We start from the raw sequence: 20,451 nt of genomic DNA, 5'->3' as shown, positions 1-20,451 counted from the left end.
ACATGTTGAAGAATATCCATTCAATTCTTCTTCGAAACTCTTTTGGCCGCTTGCAGAACCTCCCCCCTGACTTCATTCATTCTCCACTTTATGAGGTTCGCAGCATATTTCGCTCGCAATTCACACATGAAGCTTGCCTATAAACAAATAACATTAAGTAATTAGTCATTCGCAGTTTTATTTATTTTTTAATGTATTTTGAAACTATAATATGTATGGTAGTCTTACATTCAAGCGCATATTTTTCTTGAATCCTGGCTGCCAGTCTTGTAGAGTCCCTCGGAATGTCTCCATATGACGGAGTACATAGATCCCGCAATCAGTGACGTTTTCAGTGTTTGCCCAGTCCAACTTAAGGTACTTTATATCAACTTTTTGCAATTTCACATACAAGGAGTGGCACTCGGCCTTAAGGTAACCACTGAATGCTTCAATCTGGTCAGAAAAGTTAGTTTAGTGTTGATAATGCTTTTATGTCAATAGATAGGTAATGGTAAGAATGTCAAGTTTTTTTTTATCAAAATTACCAATAAGTGTGGGCAGTTGCCATATTTGTCCTTCTCCGAAACACCAGCTGGTAACTCCTTATTGTCAATGACCTGTACTTTATGTTCTTTCACATTGAAGCAGACCAAGAAGTAGTGACCATGGCGATGAACTGCGAAGAATATCTAATTCCAATTCAAAGTTAAAGCAATGTTAGTATTTTTTTGGACATGATAAAGTCAAATTGGACATGGGTAATAGAACTTACCAGATCTGCATCACTGATGTCTAGGTTCCCGAAGCTGGTTATTTCATAGCTCAATCTCTCATTGAAATTCTTCATTTTTATGTGAGTTGGGAGATCCTTCATCCACTGATCATTGGGATCAATTTGAAGCTGCACATACAAATGCAGGAATGGGTAGTCATAATCCAAATAATATTTGTTGAAAATGTTAAAGTTATACATACAGAGTTATATATATATATACATTTCCAGAATTGTACAACTATAGTTCCATAATTGGATAACTATAATTCCATAATTTCATATCAATAATTCCATAATTGCATATAACCAATTCCATAATTGCATAAGTATAGTTCTATAATTGCATAACTATAATTCCAGAATTACAAAATTATAAAACCAGGGGTTCACAGGTACACATCCAGAACTGAATAACTACATATCCATAATCTAAAAACTATATATTCATAATTTGTGAACACTTACATGTACTAGGGTGGAGAAGTAGACCCGCTTTGTCTCCCCAACCGCACGGGGCATGTTCAGCAATGTAAAACGTAGGGACCAGACATCTAGGAAGCTGCTCAGTAGCTCATAGTCTAAATCTGCATAAGAAAGCAGTAACCTACTTATCAAATTCATCAATCTCAGCAGCAGTTTGGGCAGCAGGGGTAGTAGGAGTGGTGGACTTTTCGAATGGCACTCTGATTAGCAATGGAGTTGCTTCCTTCTCTGTTGATACTCCTGCACTCCTCACAATGTTATCCACCAAGGTGTCCAAAGGCTGCTGTTGAGATGGTGGTGGGGTTGGTGTAGAGCGTCCAAGTAGCTCAAATGATGGGACTTCTATTTCCATTTCCTTTCTTGTTTTTTCAAAAGCTGCTACCAGAGAATCAACTGCTGATGTGAAGCTCTCACTTCCAAAGAAGATGTCATCCAATTGCGAGGCAGTTGGGCTAGGAGTCGGTTGAATTGTGCTTGCAGCACTCAGCATTGTTGATATTCCTGAAAAAGCCCTCTTCATGATTTCAACCGGGGCCCCTTGCTTGCCAATGTCAGACATGACCTGACCGAACTCAAGGACATCTGCTGTAAGCCGTTGAAGCACATTTGTTACTCGGTCAACATTTGTCAGAGGCACAGATGGAGCTGGAATAGTTGGTGTAGCAGCAGGGCTGGACACTGGCCTTGGTATTGCAGCAGGAGGAGGTGCAGGTCGGGGTGATGATGTAGATGCAATGGCAGTAGGTCTCTGAAATCGAGGGATAACTTTGCCCTTACCAAAACCCCCTGATTTTATCTCAGCCGATACTCGCTTGCGTACAAGGCTTTTTGTCCAAGCTTTTATTGCTGGGAATGTGCGGTTGACGGTCATGCCTCTGAACTGTACTCGGTCAAAGTAGAAGAGCTTCAAGAAGTACAGAAGAGTATGTTAAGGAATTGAATAACTACATATTCAGAATTGCATATCTATAATTCCATAATTGCATAACTATAATTCCATAATTATAAAACTAGATATCCAGAATTGCATATCTATAATTCCATAATTGCATAACTATAATTCCATAATTGGATGACTATAATTCCATAATCCATAAAGTACACATCTATAATTGATTAACTATAATTCCATAATTGTAAAACTATTATTCCATAATTGGAAAACCACAATTCCACAATTACAAAACTACACATCCATAAGGGCATAACCACACATACAGAATTGCATATCTATGATTCCATAATTGCATGAATATAATTACATAATTAGAACATTTTATGTATAATGGGATATTACCAGGATGAATACCATTGGACCTCCAAAGGATCTGGTAGGAGAGTCTTTGTAAATGTCATACGAATCAATTAAAGAATTGTACGTGTACTTGCACCAATTAAGTCTTGAGATTGACCGGATGTTGAGCAATGACTTGATAACTCGATAGTTGGCATATCTTCCTGTATTTCCCCGGAGCAGAGATGAGACAGCAAACACCACAAAGTCTCTCTTGAAGGCATCTCCATGGTCACCTCTCCTGATTATTTCATCAGGCATCTTTGTTGTTATGGGTGACCCTGACCTGACATTCCATCTTTTCCTCCACTCAGTCAGGACCTTATTATATGCAGCTGTAGAATTTTCCTCACTCTTTGTACCTTCCTCAACATCTCTCTTCCCCCGGGGGAGTCCCAAGATGTATTCAACATCCTCTTCACCAACATGTAGATGGTCACCATCCAATATGAAGTCTGATTTGAAAACATCAAACCTTTGCAGGAGATACTCAACAAGTTGTGAGTAATTGCTTGAAAATTGTAGGTGCAGCAGCCCTCCAAAACCCATATCAATCACAGCATCCTTTTGGTCATGTGTTAGACGCTGGACAAGGTCATACATTTGCTTGGGACCCATTCGTGTACTGAAGTAGTTCACATCAGGGTCCCGTACTCTCTCTTGCTTTTGTGGTGGTGCCCTCTTTCTTTTTACAGCTGCTGGTTGTTGCCTTGTCGAAGGCTCTGCTTGATCTTCCTGGGCAGGGGTGAGTTCAGCAGCTTGTGAGCTCAATACTGATCTGGTTGTTCTCTTTTTTACAGACTTCACAAATTGACCAAGTGTAGAATCATCTGCCACACCTGACTGATCCATTTCTGCAAATAAAAAACATCAAGTGAGGTTAACAGAGTACTATATCCAAAACTTCATAACTACAATTCCATAAACACACAACTATACTTCCAGAATTGTAAAACTACAATTCCATAATCTCATAAGTATACCACAAGGCAAGTTATGCTAAAAAGGATTTGAATGCAATTTGGTGCACAGAGTAAGGTTCACAGAGTAATACATCCAAAACTGTATAACTATAATTCCATAAATGCACAATTATACTTCCAAAATTGTACAATTACAATTCCATAAGCATACCTACAAGGCAAATTATGCTAAAAAGGCATTGATGCAGTTTGGTGCACAGAGTAAGGTTCACAGAGTACTACATCCAAAACTCTATAACTACAATTCCATAAACGCACAACTATATTTCCAAAATTGTAAAACTACAATTCCATAAGTATACGCACAAAGCAAATTATGTTAAGAAGGCATGAATGCAGTTTGGTGCACAGAGTAAGGTTAACAGAGTACTACACCCAAAACTGTATGTCTACAATTCCATAAATGTACAACTATACTTCCAAAATTGTAAAACTACAGTTCCATAAACTTATAAATATACTCATAAACCCATAATCATAACCATGCACGTTAATAATCAAATAACTATACATTCATACAAGATTAAACAGTATAAAACCCTAGTTTAAAATTTCATAAATATATACTCAAAATGAATGCTTGTTTTGTGTAAATGCATTATGTATCAACGTAAAATGCATTTATACTTGTTATAGGATGATGATGAGCTCTGGTTTACAGAGAAAACGCTGTTGAATTCGCAATGATCGGACGCCGGCGACAATAGCGACGACGAGTGTGTTTGAAAGCTAGAAAATTCTAAAGAAATGGTAAGGAAATGGAGATGATTGAAGCGTTTACGGAGGGTATCGTGTTGGAGAAGGAATGGAGTGCGGGAAGTGAAATGCAGTGGAGAAGAAACGAAGGAGCATTGTTTTATTTAAAAAAAAAAAAAAAAATCTGATTGGTGGAGTGAAACGGTGCCACTAACGGCACCGTTACTCTCTAAACGACGTCGTGTGGATCCGGATGCACCAAGTACGGTGCAACCGGATGCACAGCATAACGATTCCAATTTAGGCCTGAGTTTTATTTCTATAGCCCACGACCCAACCCTAATTAGATTAGAATTAGGAAAAAAATATTTGACTTATTTAGAACCTGGCTTGCGAAGACCAAAATTTAATCGCGACTCTACTCCAAGCGAAGGTGAAGCCTAGACCTCCACTCCTCCAGTGGATGGCAACGACTTCCAGGCGGCGGTGACCTCCCATTCTTTCCAGCGATATCCCATTATGTTCGACAATCTCCCGTAGTGTCAAGTAAAAAAATTTCTCTTTTTTTCTTCTTTGTCGTTTCACCCATAGTGTCAATATATTAATACAGAGTATATATTGTGGGCTTTGTGAGTTGTGGCTTGTGGCAATGTGAGTGAGTGACACAATGACACTTGTGTGAATTCTGGCTTACTGATAATGTGAGTGTGTGACACTTGTTTTTTTATTTTTATGTTTTTAATGTTGGTTTACAGTTTATTAATATATATTTTGTAAAAAAAAAAAAAAAAAAATTGAGGCCTCACGATACCTCGAGGCTTACGCCTCGCCTCAATATTACAAAACGCCGAGACTCGCCTCCGCCTTTTAAAACTTTGGTGGCACCAACTACAATCAGCTCCATGAAACAGGAGCATGAAAGCGCATTTGTTATGTAAGTAAGGTTTGCATGATGCCAAGTTGAGGTAAACGCGTTTGGAGAAGACCATGTATCTACTAATAAATGACGGTCAAAAAAATTAGCATATTATATTATTATTTCCAGACCCATCATGGTTGTTCTGATTGACAATGCGCAATCATTATTGTGTGGACCATATTTTGTATACTATAAAATGATGTACTTTTAGTATATTAAAAATGTACAATATATTCAGGAGATGTATATTATATTGTATAATGTACATTCAGCACACAAATAATGTACATTTAGTATATTAAAAATGTACTTTTTGTTATGGTCAACACATCATTGTGTGGACCATGGTCCACACAATAATTTGCCGACAATGGGGTAATGGGCTTAGCTTGTCCTGCAAGGCTGCAAAAAGAGTGATATGGGCTTTAAGTCCCCTACCCTTCCCCCGATAAATCATGGTCTACACAGTGTTGTGTGAACCATAACAAAAAGTACATTTTTAATGTACATTATATAACTAGTTTTCTTTACGCGCTTTGCGCGAATGAGATAATGCCCAATAATTATTTTTAAATAAGTATTTCAAAGCAATATTATATAGGAGATTTCATGCATAGGTAAATAAATGTTGTCAATAGAGGATGCTAATAAATAATTCAAAATATATGGTTAAAATAGATATTGATATAATGATATAGTAAAAATTAACTTACAAATTTCTTTAGAAGTTTCCATGCATTGATAAAATTTTGATGTGTAAACTTGTTCAATTGGAGCTAGTAGGATGTTAACATTGTCAATTATTTGGAAAATGATCCTACCATTTTAGAGTCCATGTGTAATTGTATTTATGATCAACAACTTTGTAGTTAGGCCGCGCAAGTCTGACAATGATGTAAGAACAATTTTGTTCGATAAAAAAATAATAATATAATATTTGTAAAGTAATGTACAATTGTACTAGTATAAAAAAATACAAAAAATCTTAATACCATAATGGGTACAAGTCCATAACTTCAATTGCTACATGTGATTTAAGCAATAAGACCAATCGCACAACAATCAATTAATTCCCCTATTCCTCCACATCACATATAGCAGCTCCAAGTAATATGGCAATTCTCTTAAAAAAAAAAAGTAATATGGGCAATGAAATGAATGAAAATCATACATGAGTTAATACCCAAAATGGTCCCTCGACTATGTCATAATTACCAATTTGGTCCTCAACTACCATTCTTACCCAATTAAGTCCTCAACTATGTAACTTTTACTCAATTAAGTCCTCAACTATACAATTCTTACCCAATTTAGTCCTCAACTATACAATTCTTACCCAATTTAGTCCTCTGTATTAATTTGACTTTTTGTTGACTGTCAAAAGTCAGGATAAAATTATAATTTTACAAGATTTCTCCTTCCTCTCCATTTAGCAGCGCCAAACCATGCAGCAATACACTCCGATCAGATTTCGATCGTCAAAAAATCGTTGGAAATCAAATTCATGGGCTATCCGATGCATAACCACTACTTCGATACTGACAGGTTTAGAACCCAACCGGAGCTTATTGCTACATGGTTTGGCGCTGGTAAATGAGGAGGAAGGAGAAAACTTGTAAAATTACAACTTTATTTCCACTTTTGACAGTCAACAAACAGTCAAATTGACAAAGGATTAAATTGAGTAAAAATTGTATAGTTGAGGACTTAATTGGATAAGAATAATAGTCGAGGACCAAATTGGTAATTACGACATAGTCGAGGGACTATTTTGAGTATTAACTCATCATACATTATATTCAACAATTTACAGTATAGAACAAAAAAAAAGAAAAAAAAGAAAAAAAAAAAAGAAGCAAATATAATGTCTACAAGCATTCAAAAAAAAAAAATATAATGTCTACAAAGACTACAAGTTCCAAAATCTTATTTTTCTTTTAAGAAAGAATTCCAAAGACTCTTTTTACATCTACACAGAATGTCGGCAAGTATTGTGATAATCTTTCCAGTTTTTCTACAAATGCATTTAAGCAAGCAATCAGAGAATTCTATCCTGGAGATCTGACATCAAGTTGGTAGCCATGGAGCTAATCTTCTTCCCAGTTTCTCCAGCAATATTCTTAAGGGAGGAGATATCTTGTTGTGCCTGACAGAAAAAAATAAAATAAAAATTGCCAATGAGTCCACAGGATATAAGAAGTTGCAAGTTAACATATAACATCCAAATCTTTTCACCTGGAAAGAGAGCCGATTTATGAGGTCACTTGCAGTGAGGTCAATGGGTAATCTATCATCGTCATGACCAAAGAGGTCAACACTGGAGATTGCTCTCGAATCCTAATAATAGAAAGGATATATTATTGGCATCAACAGCAACATTCAATTTGGAAACAGGCTCCTCCCAAATGAAAGGTAGTGACAAGATCATTAAAAATAAAAAATTTCCTGAACACATCCATAATCCCTTTAGGGGGCATTTGGTTCATGGGTCAAATTACCTTATATGTAATATAAACTTGTTTGGTTTAGGGGTTATCTTCTATGTTATAATAATTTTTTTTTTTTAAAAACTTTAATACCACATATTTTCATGTATTTCAATAAACTTCAAAAATCAAAATTAAAATAAATAAATAAGACAATGGTAACATTGTACTTGATTTAAAAATAATTAAATAAGAGCTTGAACTTGAGAGACAAAATTACTTTATAAGCTAACATGATGTAATAAGAAAAATAAAATAAAATATATAATTACAAAAATAATTAAATATGATACATATAGTAAGCTAATAAAATATAAGTTTCATAATAATTAGAATTAAAAGAGCAAAAACAGTAAATATGCATGGGAATCTTAGAAAACCTAAGAGTTGTGGGGGAATCACATTCCCCTCAAAATCCAATGTGGAGGGTGGTATGTTACATTCCTCAGGAATGTTGTATTCACTTGGAAAGTAAGATAACCTGAACCAAACATGGAGATGTGACATTCCAAAGCTTACATTCCCTTAGTTTAAGTATAAACTTTGAAGGGTGAAGGGATGATGACTTCAAACATTTAAATTATACTGTACTAACATTATTTGGACGACTCTAAACATTAAAAAAAAAATGTTTACTCAGAAAAAGGTCAGGCCAAATACACACAGACTGCCACATAGCAAAGTTTAGATATTATTAGTAGCCTAGGCACACCCTTTGATGGTCAAGTAACATTGATTGAAAGTAGGTGAAGACAGAATCAACAGAACAGTGTTTCACAAAGTTTGACCTAGATAATCACTATATTGTTAACTGAAAAAGAAACCTGCCAGTTGTAAATTAAGAACTAAGGTGCATGGAAAATGGCGGAAACTTATAGAGGCCCTCAATTTCCTACAACTACAGTTAACAATCAAGATATATAAAGCCAGCAGGGATGGAGGTATGGGTTATAAATAGATTTAATCATAGCAAACATACCGAGAACTTCTGCAGGGAAACTGAAGCTTCTGCGTCAGCCTTGTTTTTATCCCCAAAATATTGGGCTGATGAAATGGATTTTGCATTAGAAAACTTCTTCCTTGCTTCATCAGTTTCCTCAATCTAATAAATTGAAAATTAGATTAATAAAGAAAAACTACTGAATAATATAAAGAGATATATTACAACTCTATTCACATAGATCATCCTGCAGTATGAAACTTTCTAGTGCTAATGGGAAAAAAATATTCATAGCTTACTTGTGCTTTTGATGAGTTTGAGCTCGCCTTCTTTGTGAAACCACTGTCCATCCCATACTCCGCAAAAAAATTGGATGACTTCGGAGGGGCAATGTGGTTAAGAACACGAGGACCTCCAGAATTTGTCTCTGCAGGTTGCACATTTTCTGTGTACTCAAATCGGGAAGTTAATGATGAACCAGCTGCAGTGCTGTCACTTGCAGAGACAGAGGACACCTGAACTGGTGGTTCTTCTGGTTTTTGGTCATAGAGACTTTCACTTGTCTGTAAAATCAAACGTCTAGTTGGTCAATGTTAACATTATATATATTATATATATATGCAGCAAAATCCCTCTTTCAAGAAATAGATTCTCTGTCTCGTTGATCATGATTGCAAACTTGTGCTATACCTTCGCAGTAAGCTTTCGAGCACCAAGACCACCTGTCTTTCCAGTTTTCTTTGCAACTATAGGCTTCTTAATAGATGTGGCAACTGAATGAGAAACTTTAGGTACAGCAAGAATCTCAGGAGTTTCATCCTTAACCAAAGAACTTGCTTTAGGTCCTTCATTAATCTTAGAATCAGAAAACCCATTAGTAGGGGATACAGTCTCAGGAGCAACAGGTGATGATGGCAATGCATCATCAGCCATGCTTTTAGCAACTTCCTTCGAGAGCAGTTGCTTATACAATTCGGCAGCCCTAGAGGTATACTTGGCCTCAATCTTGCCTCCATCGGACCATCCATGCTGCTTGAAAAAAACTTGAGCACGGTTATTTCCACCAAAGTACATCATTTTCAATTGCTCGGGACTCCATGAATCTAAATTTGTTGACCTAAATAAAAAACAACTTATCAAAATTTCTTCAACAGAGGAAGATACAAAAGAATAAAATGTGTGCATAGCCAAATTAGTACTTAATACTGTTGAGAATCTCAACTTTTGATTAAGTATAGAATAAACGCGAAATCATTTCACCCCATTCTTTAAAAAAATCTCATAAAATCTACCCCCCAAATAGTTTAGGAAGTATTGCAACAATTGGAAATGTATTCCAGTAAACTCACAGTCCTTTTGCCTTTTTTTTTTTTTAAACCCTTGCTTGAAATTTAAAAAAAAAAAAAAAAAAAAAAAAAAAACTTATAAAAAAATGAAAGTAAGCATCTCTTTTTAATCTTGACTCTTGTTGCAACAGAGTCAAGTCTCCAATGAATATATTGTTACTTTAAAAATTATATGCAAATGGAACATAATTATTTCAGAGGCATCAATCCCCCTTTGGTGCATGAAATGTGTATGTACATATACTTGCATGAACATGAATTAACTCCTCAAATATGATAGACTAATTAACCTAAACATAGCACTAATGCTCCAGACCAGCAGCCATACATTATGATTACAAACCCATTGGCATGGGATGTTTGCACATTGCTCACCCCAAAAACTACAATAACTATACACTGCTAAACCCTTGACCTTATAAAGCAAAATTGCAAAAAATAAATAAATAACAAATACAATGCCTGCAACTGTGTACTGCACAGCTCTTAGACTTTAGACAATGAAAGAACCCTCAGTTATTTCCATTATCCTTGCTATCACTAGCAACCTGAACTAACTTCTCCAAGGATGGCCTCCTTATTCTTTAGGAACAGGAAAAAAAAAGTACTCTCATTCAAAATTTCCCACTTTATATACTACCAGTGTAAAAACAAAAAAGTTCACTCATGTTTCTCATATTTTAACCTTCTAGATCCTTTATTAGCTCAATATGAGTTGAAAGATAATTCTGCTTTTTCCCATATTGTGGCTTATAGTGATCTCTAAAATATAACATCAAAATATCTATATAGCTAATGCCAAGAGGAGTTATACTCGGAAAATATTAGAACAGGTAAGCCTAAAATCTGCTGTCAATTACAAAAATCCTAAAAAGAGAAAATGTTAAGTAACAAAAGCAGATGAAATTTACCTAACAAAGCTGACGTGAACGCCGAGGCTCCGATGTACGGCCGAGCAATCGATACACAGGAAGATCCCATAAGTCACAGACGCCCAGGTTGGGTTCTTCGCATTGCAATCAAAACACATCTGCCAAAGCAAGAGGAAATCCAAACAAAAAAAAAATCACAAACATTATCAACAAAAATCATTCGAAAACAATAGATCTAGGAGACAGAGCCAGATCCGAAACAGATCTACACAAACTAAATACAAATTCACAAGGGAATACGACGAACTTTGCTCTCGGTTTTCGCACGAAGCTTCCGGAAAACAGCATTCTTGTCGCTGAAATTCTCGGAAGCCATGGACGCTGTGGGGGAGAGAGACAGGAGTTCCGAGAGGAGGTGTAAGGAATAGAAATGGAGCTTTGCGTACAAGAGATAGAGATTGAGAAAGGCCTCCTCAGGGAACGCTACGGAGCAGCAAGGACAACGAATATATATATGTATAACCGCTATTGCGGAAAACCAACAAATAAATAAATAACAAATAAAATTAGGGAAAAATTACATTATTCGCCATTACATTAAATTATAAGGTAATAAGGTAATTATAAAATTAGTTTTTTTTTTTTTTTTTTTTGGAAAAATACCTGCGGCGACTTTATTAGAAATAAGTCGCGATAATATCAGGCGGAGATATATGTTGCTAAAACGCAGACGATACTAAAGTATGTGCTAAATAATTATCTGATCTAGGAATAAAGTTGACTGAAACAAAAACAAATGAAGACATAATTGATCTGCAGCTATCAATAACATAGCCCATGTAAGAATGAACTGTACATGGTGGTGAAGTAAGATAACGCTGCAATGTCAGGCAATCTGTGTAAAGCTGTACTGAAGTCTCGCCACGATCCTTTAACCATGATAAGGCTTCTTTGCATGCGAGTGTTTCGGCCATAAGTGGTGACAAACAGTCCGGGAGAGAGGCACTGAATGCTGCAATATATCCCCCATTCGCGTCGAGAAGGACTGCCCCCTCTGTTGCCTTGCCCATGTCGTGTAGGTATCCGGCATCTACTTGACAAATTTTGGTCGGCGGTCTGACGTTTGCAACAGTAGCATTCGACGGTTGAACGTGTGGCTGCAATGGATCGGCTGCCGGTGTAACGTTGGTGTTGGAGTGTGCAAGCTGCATTTAGTTTTTAATTGTTGATCGTGCTCACTTTTCATCGCTAAGCTATCATCATGAGATAGCCTTTTTTGTTATTTTATTAACTGTTCACTGACATCCATAATCTATACTAATATTGCAAATTTAGTCCCTAACTTTTGTTAATAAAGGGACGAAAAGTATAACGTTAATGATAACTTAGAAACAAAAAGTGAGCATGATCAATAATTTGGTACGAATTCTACAATATTTTCAAACAAAAAGGTACGATTTCACCAATTATATTATAACTTATAGGCAAAAAGTGTAAAGGTGTTTTTGGTTCATGGATTTACACACTAAGAATGGGAATCAAAATCATAGTTAGTGTTTGATTGATAACTTTTTAAAACACAACTATGGGATTTGATTATCCCTTCAATTAAAAACTCAATTCTCTAATTTAAAAAGGTTTCATTACATCTTATTGGTAATATGATTTTTAAGCTTTGTTCATATTAGTGCTTTAGATGTCATTATATTGGGATCAATTATTTTTATTTTTGTATTTTAAAACATTTATTCTCGTTATAAGGTCATCATACATAACCAAACATCAATATTGGTAATTATTCTAATTCCACCCTACTACCAAACATCAAAATACTTTCTCCAAAACTCATACTATTACCAAATATTTGATTCAAATTTCAATTTCATTCAAATTCTGATTCCATGTGCGAACCAAACATACCCTAATTTTGCCTAAAATTGGCGGGAATTTGTTTATAGATATATTGGGTCGAAATACCGGAAGTGCCCCTGATTGAGGAATTACGTTGTTGTCCAAGTTAGTTGGAATGACGTGGATTTCTTATTTACGCGTCTGTTAAGAGGTGATGATCAGGGGGTCTTTGGAGGGATTAATATAATCATCGGTTAGTTGAAGAGTAAATCTAGGGCATTAGCCAACTAGTCAATTACACTCCCTCTACAAATATCATTGACACCCCATTCAAGTGATTATTAAGACTTAATTAGGAAGTGTATTTGAGGATATTTTTGTAGATTTTTAAAAGTATTCCACCTTAACTTTTACCACCTTATTTTTTTTGAGAACAAAAAAAAAAAAAAAAAAAAAACTTTTACCACCTTTTGATTTATTAGAATTGAAATTTCAATTCTTTCAAACTATAAATTCTTAAAATTTAAAGAATTAGAATTTCATGCCATTCATTGATATCGTAAAATCTTCATCACTTAGAAAAAAAACAAAGTAAGTATATAATGACAATATTACCATTACATATCTTTAGAGGCCACTTGGTAATTAAAAAGTTTGAACTTTAATAAGAATTTAAAAAGTGGAAAATTATTCTTACTGATGGTTTTATTAGGACCGGGTACAGTAGTACAGAACGATGTGTATAGAAGCCCGAATTACAGGCCCAAGAACAGCGACCCAAATACAAACAACAAGGCCCACGGGATGGGCTATTGCTAACTATGCTACTGCTTGGAATCGAACCCAGGTGACTGGATTGAGAGTATGAGATCAAGACCACTGGACTAGTGTGCCTGTCGTATCTGAGTTGACCATTAGCTAAGGATCCAGGACCCCCATTTATAGCATACCCCCCTCCTTCTTTGGCATCCACGTGTCCCACATTGCCACTCCCCACTCCGCTTGCTTGTCGCAATTTACATCACGTTCTCCGCCTTTCCCGGATCTTATCTCCTTTACCACCTTGCTCACACCACCCCCTCGACTCACCATGCTCGGCGCACTCGCCGACCCCCTGCATGCGGATGCCGCCCGAGACCGACACCCTGGGGCGCCGGGACCGCGGTCGCACAGGGCCGCGCACCGAATGCGCCGGGTGCGCCACGGCCGGCCGGGGCCAACGCTCCCCGACCGACTCCTCCCTCGGTCATCAGCGCTGGCCCCCCGCCCGGGGCCGGCTATGGCCCCAGCGCGCCGGGTGCCAAGGCCCCGCTGGCCCGCGCCCCGGGCGCGCCGTGGCCGGCCGGGGCCAGCGCCCCGGTCGGCGTCCCTGTCCGGCCACCGGCGCCGGCCCCCGCCCGGGGCCGGTTGTGGCCCCCAGCGCGCCGGGCGCTAAGGCCGCGCCGTGGCCGACCGGGGCCAGTGCCCCGGTCGGCGTCCCTGTCCGGCCACCAGCGCCGACCAGCGTCCTTGTCCGATCGCCGGCGCCGGGCAGCGCAGGCGGCCCCTCCTGGCTTCCGGCCCAATCTCTTCGCCTCCCCCTATTGGCCCAATTACGTAGGCCCTCTGCGTCCATGGCCCACTTCCAATATCCCCATCACTTACATTTGGTGTAATTTTTGACTTATGAAATTTCTGGTCAATGGAAATAACATTCCATGATATCATGGTAAGTAAATCCCACCTAAGAAAGATAGGATTCTTTTTCTTTCGAATGACTGGGAATCTACCAAATTTGTTTAATTACGTATGTATCCTTTTTGGTGTCACGTTAAAAGTCTTTTATAAATTTACAAAATTTGTCTCTCTCACCATTACACATTATTTATCAAAGAAATTTACATCCAGGTATGTAGTTAAAGTTTTCCGTAATCTAATTTGCAATATGATTCATTACGTAACGATGCAGTGCGTGCATGTGTGTGCACACACACACATACACACACACACATGTGTGTGTGTGTGTGTGTGTGTGTGTGTGTGATCATTTGAGAACTCTTTTTCCATGAGTACATGAGAACTAATCGTGGCCTTTAACCTTGTGGGTGCGGATGGTCGTGATTTGTTTTCTTTTTATTAATTACTTATTTATGTAAGGGTGAGTCGGTAATTTTAAGCCAGCTAAGATCTTTTAATTATTATTTTATGGGAGTAGTATTTTTGGTATATTGGAATTTTTAATGTGCTTCCTGCGCCTCTTAATGATCGTGTGCGCCATAGTGTGCATAGTATTACAAAGATGTGTACATCATTAGAAGTGTGAATTGTATTCAAGCGTGTGCAATTATCATGACCTATTTGTGCACCTCAAAACATAATCGTGTGCACATATATTTTTTCCTGTATGCACTGTATTTTCACGATGGTGTGCAAATAGCCTATATTGCACAATGCAAGTGCACACATGGGAAATAATTTGCATTCGTCTGAAACGTACCAAAGTGCACACAACGCACTAAAAAACCAAAGTCAACCATTGAATAAGTAATGAATAAAAAAAATTGGCAAAAATAGATAAATAAATAAATAAATAAATAAATATAAATATAAATATATATATATATATATATATATATATATATATATATATATATATATATATATATATAATGGTTTCATATCTTTGTTGTGATTCACTGATTGATTCCTATGATGTGAACATGTGTGATTGTTGTACCATTTGAAGGAAGCATGACTAAGGTTTATGGGGCCTTAGTTTTCCTGATAATGATGCGGTCCTCGTGTGGCCATGATTGAAATTGGTGGTGTGACCTGAGCGTAGGCTCATATGTTGGTGGTTGTGTGATATGAATTGTACCCTCGTGTACTGTTATGTTGGTGGAAATGTTGGTGGTTGTTGGTGGGGGAACGACGGTTCCCGGAGGCATAAGGTTGGACTCAGAAGTACAGGGGTTACTCGGAGGTAATGGTTGGAACTGTAATACGACCGGGGGTAGCCATAAGGTTGGAATAGGGCATAAGGTTGGAACGATGATCTTTGTGACATGTAGTTGTCACTGTGGCATGTAGTTGCCAATGTGTGAATGTGTATCTTTGCTAATGGGTATGTCTTGATGTATTCTACTTTGTGATCAGTAGAATACATCTCGAGTTGTATTATTTGTTGTTGTTATTCTTGTCTTGTTGTTGTCATGGGATGTTGATTTCCCTTTCTCCTTTGAGAGTGTGAAAGAGTATTTGAAGTTGACTTCTCTCTATGGCTTTTGAAATGATATATATTGTATTCTGTTTCGAAAATGGTTTAGACTTATACTATCTATGTATGCTATTTAACGCGTATTGATGGGTTACCAGCAATGTTCGCTGACCGCGTGTCATCCCATATCTTTATTTTGCTTTACAGGTTGTGAGTAGCACGTTGGAGAGCGCGTTAGCAGTTCGTTAGTTAGTGTAGCTCCCTGTGACTGTTTTGTTAGACTTTTGGCCTGTGAGCCACAGATTTTTATACGAGTATGACTTATGCGTTTGTTTAGATTTAGCCTGTGCACCTATAGATGTATAGGTGTGGCATAACATCACCCGTACTTGTCTTTTAGCTTCCGCTTTACTTTAATCTTGATGAGTAGACTTTATCTCTTTATTAAGCTTTAATTGGTTTTTAAAAGTTGTGAAAATCGGGGGTGTTACAGTTGGTATCAGAGCCTAGGTTTGAGCCTAAGATGCTGAGAGTTGGACCTTAAGAACCTAAGTTGAGCTTAGGTTAGTGCTCTATGTTGAGACTTTAAGTTGCTTAGTGTAGCCTATAAGTGTTTAAGTACCTAAGTATAGGATTCTTAGGACGAGCGGTGAGGTTGTGAGTTATCTTTTGTTATCTGTGTAGTTCTTTTATCTTGTTCTCTTGTTAGCGTTAGTAGTTTTGGTTGTTGCTTTCGGTTGGTGCAAACCTTCACAGTAAGTTGCCTCGTTCTGGTTTCGTTGAAGTCTTGACAAAGACTGTGGCTAAGAGAAAGAAGACTCAAAGGTCTGCTGATGCGAGAAAGTCAAGTCGTGGTGGTTGCAGCTGGGCACGTGGTCAACGAAAATAAGATAGACCGCTTTTCTCGCAACCTGGAGTCAGCTACGACAATCCCCGTTCAAGCAAGTGGCATCGTCTCTCGTACGACATCGTCATCAGTTCTACGTTAATCCCCAGCGTTGAAGTCTAAGTCCGCGCAACCGGAGTCCGTCAGGAAGCAAGACGTTGATTAGAGTTCGAAGATCAAGACTTGAAGACCCTCACTCGCGAGGGGAGTCAAGAGCGGTCGCAGACGCTCTAAGAAGATGTCAACTCTCGTCAAGGGGTCGTCTTTAGATCAACGTGATAGAAGCCTCCCAGATTATGGAATTATAGTTCATCGATTTTGGAATTTTAGTTCATATGTTGTTGCTGGAAATCGAACTTGAATTTTTTTAAAGGGGAAACGCGCGTTTTTAATAAAACGACGTCGTTTTTGCATCCGTATGCACCATGCATGGTGCATACGGATGCACAGCATAATTTGCCTTATTTTATGGGAGTAATACTTTTATGGCCCGTTTGGTTCACGGAATAGGCCGGGAATGGCATAGCATTCCCAGTAATAGGCTTATTCCTTTGTTTGGTAACCATTTCTATTACCAGGAATAATATTCCTGGTAATAGCCTATTACCTCAAATAAGGTAATAGCTATTACTAGGGCCCCCCTGGTATTAGCCTATTACTGAACGCTCAGGAATAGATTTTAGAATCTATTTTCTTTTTTACCCCTTTTTTAACCTAATTTTTTTTATCATATATATAAATTTATCCTATTTTACCACCGTCGCCCCCACCGCCACCCTCACTACTGCCACCGCCACCAGCACTACCACCGCCACCACCATCGCCACCGCCGCCACCATCGCCGCCGCCGCCGCCGCCACCGCCACCACTGCCACCGCCACCAAAACCACCATAACCACCACCGCCACCACCACCACCACCGCCACAACCGTCGCCGCCCCCACCACCACTGCCACAACCGTCACCGTCCCCCCCACCACTGTTACTGCCACCACCACCACTACCACCCTAGCAGCACCACCACCACCGCCACCACCACCATCGCCACCACCGCCACCATCACATATTTTTATAAGGGTATTTATGTCTTTTAAAACATATTTCATTTCTATTCCTTAAATCAACCAAACACTGTAATATAATTCCTAAAGTCTATTCCTTCCGCGAACCAAACAATTGAATACAATTCCTATTCTATTCCTTGCCTATTCCATTCCTTATGGATTAACATTCCTATTACCTCAAAATTCATTCCGTGAACCAAACGTGCTGTTAGTATAGTGGGATTCTTCATGTGCTTCTTGCGTCTCTTAATGATCGTGTGCCCCATAGTGTACATAGTATTACAAAGATGTGTGAATTGTATTCAAGCGTGTGCAATTATCATGACCTATGTGTGCACCTCAAAACATAATCGTGTGCACATATGTTTTCTCCCGTATGCACTATATTTTTACGATGGTGTGCAAATAGCCTATATTGCACAATGCAAGTGTACACATGGGTAATAATGTGCATTCGTCCAAAACATACCTAAGTGCACACAACGCACTAAAAAACCAAAGTCAACAATTGAATGAGTAATATAATGAATAAAAAAATTGGCAAAAATAAAAAAATAAATATATATCAAATTCTCAATAAGTAAAAAAGATTGTACAATACAAGTATAATAAATGGAATGAGGAAATTATAGATTTTTACAATCACAACACGGGCACACAATAAAGTCTTCTGCCTTTTTACTCATATTTTCTTCAGCATATTGTATAAACTCTTGAACTCATTATTGCATATATTTGAATGTAGTGCGGTTTCATACATCCAACTCCGACAATATCTGTCAATTCATAAAATACTACTCTAAGTACTATGGAGATATGGATACACAATGATGGACGCATTTATAAACGATATTAGGTGATTTGAATTGAAACCAAATTACCTAATTCGTAATCAAGATAGTTAATATATAATCAAAGAATATTTAACTCATCAAATTTTACACCTAACTCATCATCAATCATCAAATTCAATCTAATTCATCAAACTACATAATTCATACTCAATGTATATACCTAACTTGGGAATAATATATAATTAATCAAATACCTAATTTGTCAAATTACCTAATTTATAAAAGAACCTAATTCTTAATCAAAACACTTAATTCATCAAAATACCAAATGTATAATCAAAATATACATAACTCATCAAATTTAATCTAATTCCTCAAACTATATAATTCTTATTCAATATATATACCTAACTAATCAAATACCTAATTTATCAAACTAACTAATTAATCAAAATACCTATTTCACAAAAAAAAAATTAAATTCAAAATTAATATTTTTTAAGAAGAAATTAAAAATTAATATTTAAAAAGAAAAAATTCAAAATAGAATAATAATAGTAATTATTTCCCCATAGGTATGCACACTTTAATATTCAACCACAGTAATTCACCTTAAAAATTATCAAATTTTAAAATTTAAAAAAAAAATCAAAAGTATGAACATACACATATTAATATATAAGCACAAAAAATTATCGCAAATTTATAAATATATTCATCAAAATTCATATATTTACAATTCAAGATATAATAATAAAAATAATAAAAAAGTAATACAAATTCGAAATAAAATTTTTAAAAATTCTTAAAATATAATATTTACCACAATAATAATAAAACACATATTTTAATAATTTAAAAATTAAAAAAAAATATCAGTGTTGGCGGTGCAGTGGCTAGCAACGGTGGCTGAGGCGTGGGTCGGCAGCTCAGCAGCAATGGCGTCAGCGATAGAGCATGGTGAAGTCAACGGTGGAGGCGGTGGAGCGTGGCGGTGGCTACAGACCCGTGCAATGATAGTGGCGGTGGAGGAAACATCAGCGGTGGCGGCATGGAGAAAGAGCGGTGGTGATGGTGGCGTGGAGCTTTTTTTATCTGATATGTTCGAGCTGCGCAACGCTAAGAACAAATGAGCGTTTTTATTTGATTTTCAGCCACTGTTCCAGTAGGAACGGTCGCGGAATGTTTTTAATTTTAACATTAAATTTTTGCGACCGTTCTACGAGGAACGGTCGCGAAAATTAATATTTAATTTTTTTAAAATGCGGATAGTTTCCTCGACTATTTTTTTGAAGAAATAGTCGCGAAAACTAAGCGTGTTTTTTTTTCCAGACCAAGACCGTTTTATTTAGAAACGGTCGCAGATTCTTATCCAAATATTTAAAATTATGCCACCCCGAGTTTTTTTAAAGAATACACCACCCTTCTTTTTAGAACGGTTGTTAAAAGTCAGTCTTCTTTGTTCATTTTTTAATTAGTGCTTATTTATATATGTTATTTTTTCCCTTTTGAATTCTATCACATTTTAGTGTTCACCTCCTGAGTGGTAATAACTTTTTTATTTATTTATTTATTTATATATACATTGGTTGTTCATTAATTCGTCAATCCTACGCAATTTAATCATCGACTATAGTGATTTTTCTCGATTTAGTTCTTGATTCTAATAGACGAGTGGTTAATACACAATTTAGTCATTGAATATAGTGATTTTTATCGATTTAAATTAGTTCCCGATTCTAACAGACGAGGACTCAATTGGGTAAAATCATCAAAGTCGAAGACCAAATTAATAATAATAAAAAACACGTCTAAGAGAAAAACCACTATAGTCAATGACTAAATTAGGTTTTAACTCTATACAATATACATAGACTTATATAA

The 20,451-nt window shown here is 37.0% G+C and overlaps 2 protein-coding genes across 2 annotated transcripts; both read right to left on the bottom strand.

The window, feature by feature from the left end:
- Positions 1 to 20: 20 nt before the first annotated feature.
- On the bottom strand, positions 21 to 4,920 carry LOC109185277. Its single transcript, XM_019335257.1, has 8 exons — positions 4,599 to 4,920; positions 2,538 to 3,388; positions 1,366 to 2,144; positions 1,223 to 1,316; positions 755 to 883; positions 528 to 671; positions 229 to 435; positions 21 to 137 (listed from the first exon to the last, which is right to left on the bottom strand). The coding sequence occupies exons 2-8, from the start codon at positions 3,384 to 3,386 to the stop codon at positions 21 to 23; spliced, it is 2,319 nt and encodes a 772-aa protein (XP_019190802.1). The 5' UTR covers positions 3,387 to 3,388; positions 4,599 to 4,920.
- A 2,116-nt stretch (positions 4,921 to 7,036) lies between these two features.
- On the bottom strand, positions 7,037 to 11,278 carry LOC109185135 (probable ADP-ribosylation factor GTPase-activating protein AGD9). The gene is made up of 7 exons (XM_019335110.1): positions 11,084 to 11,278; positions 10,816 to 10,934; positions 9,249 to 9,675; positions 8,858 to 9,121; positions 8,598 to 8,720; positions 7,368 to 7,469; positions 7,037 to 7,278 (listed from the first exon to the last, which is right to left on the bottom strand). Exons 1-7 carry the CDS (start codon positions 11,150 to 11,152, stop codon positions 7,171 to 7,173), a joined length of 1,212 nt encoding a protein of 403 aa, XP_019190655.1. The 5' UTR covers positions 11,153 to 11,278; the 3' UTR covers positions 7,037 to 7,170.
- Between the last annotated feature and the right edge of the window lie 9,173 nt (positions 11,279 to 20,451).

The sequence above is a fragment of the Ipomoea nil genome, unplaced genomic scaffold, assembly GCF_001879475.1.
Source record: "Ipomoea nil cultivar Tokyo-kokei standard unplaced genomic scaffold, Asagao_1.1 scaffold1317, whole genome shotgun sequence".
Lineage (NCBI taxonomy): Eukaryota > Viridiplantae > Streptophyta > Magnoliopsida > Solanales > Convolvulaceae > Ipomoea > Ipomoea nil.
Note: the sequence above shows the minus strand (reverse complement) of the source record. Positions and strands in the feature narration are given on the sequence as shown.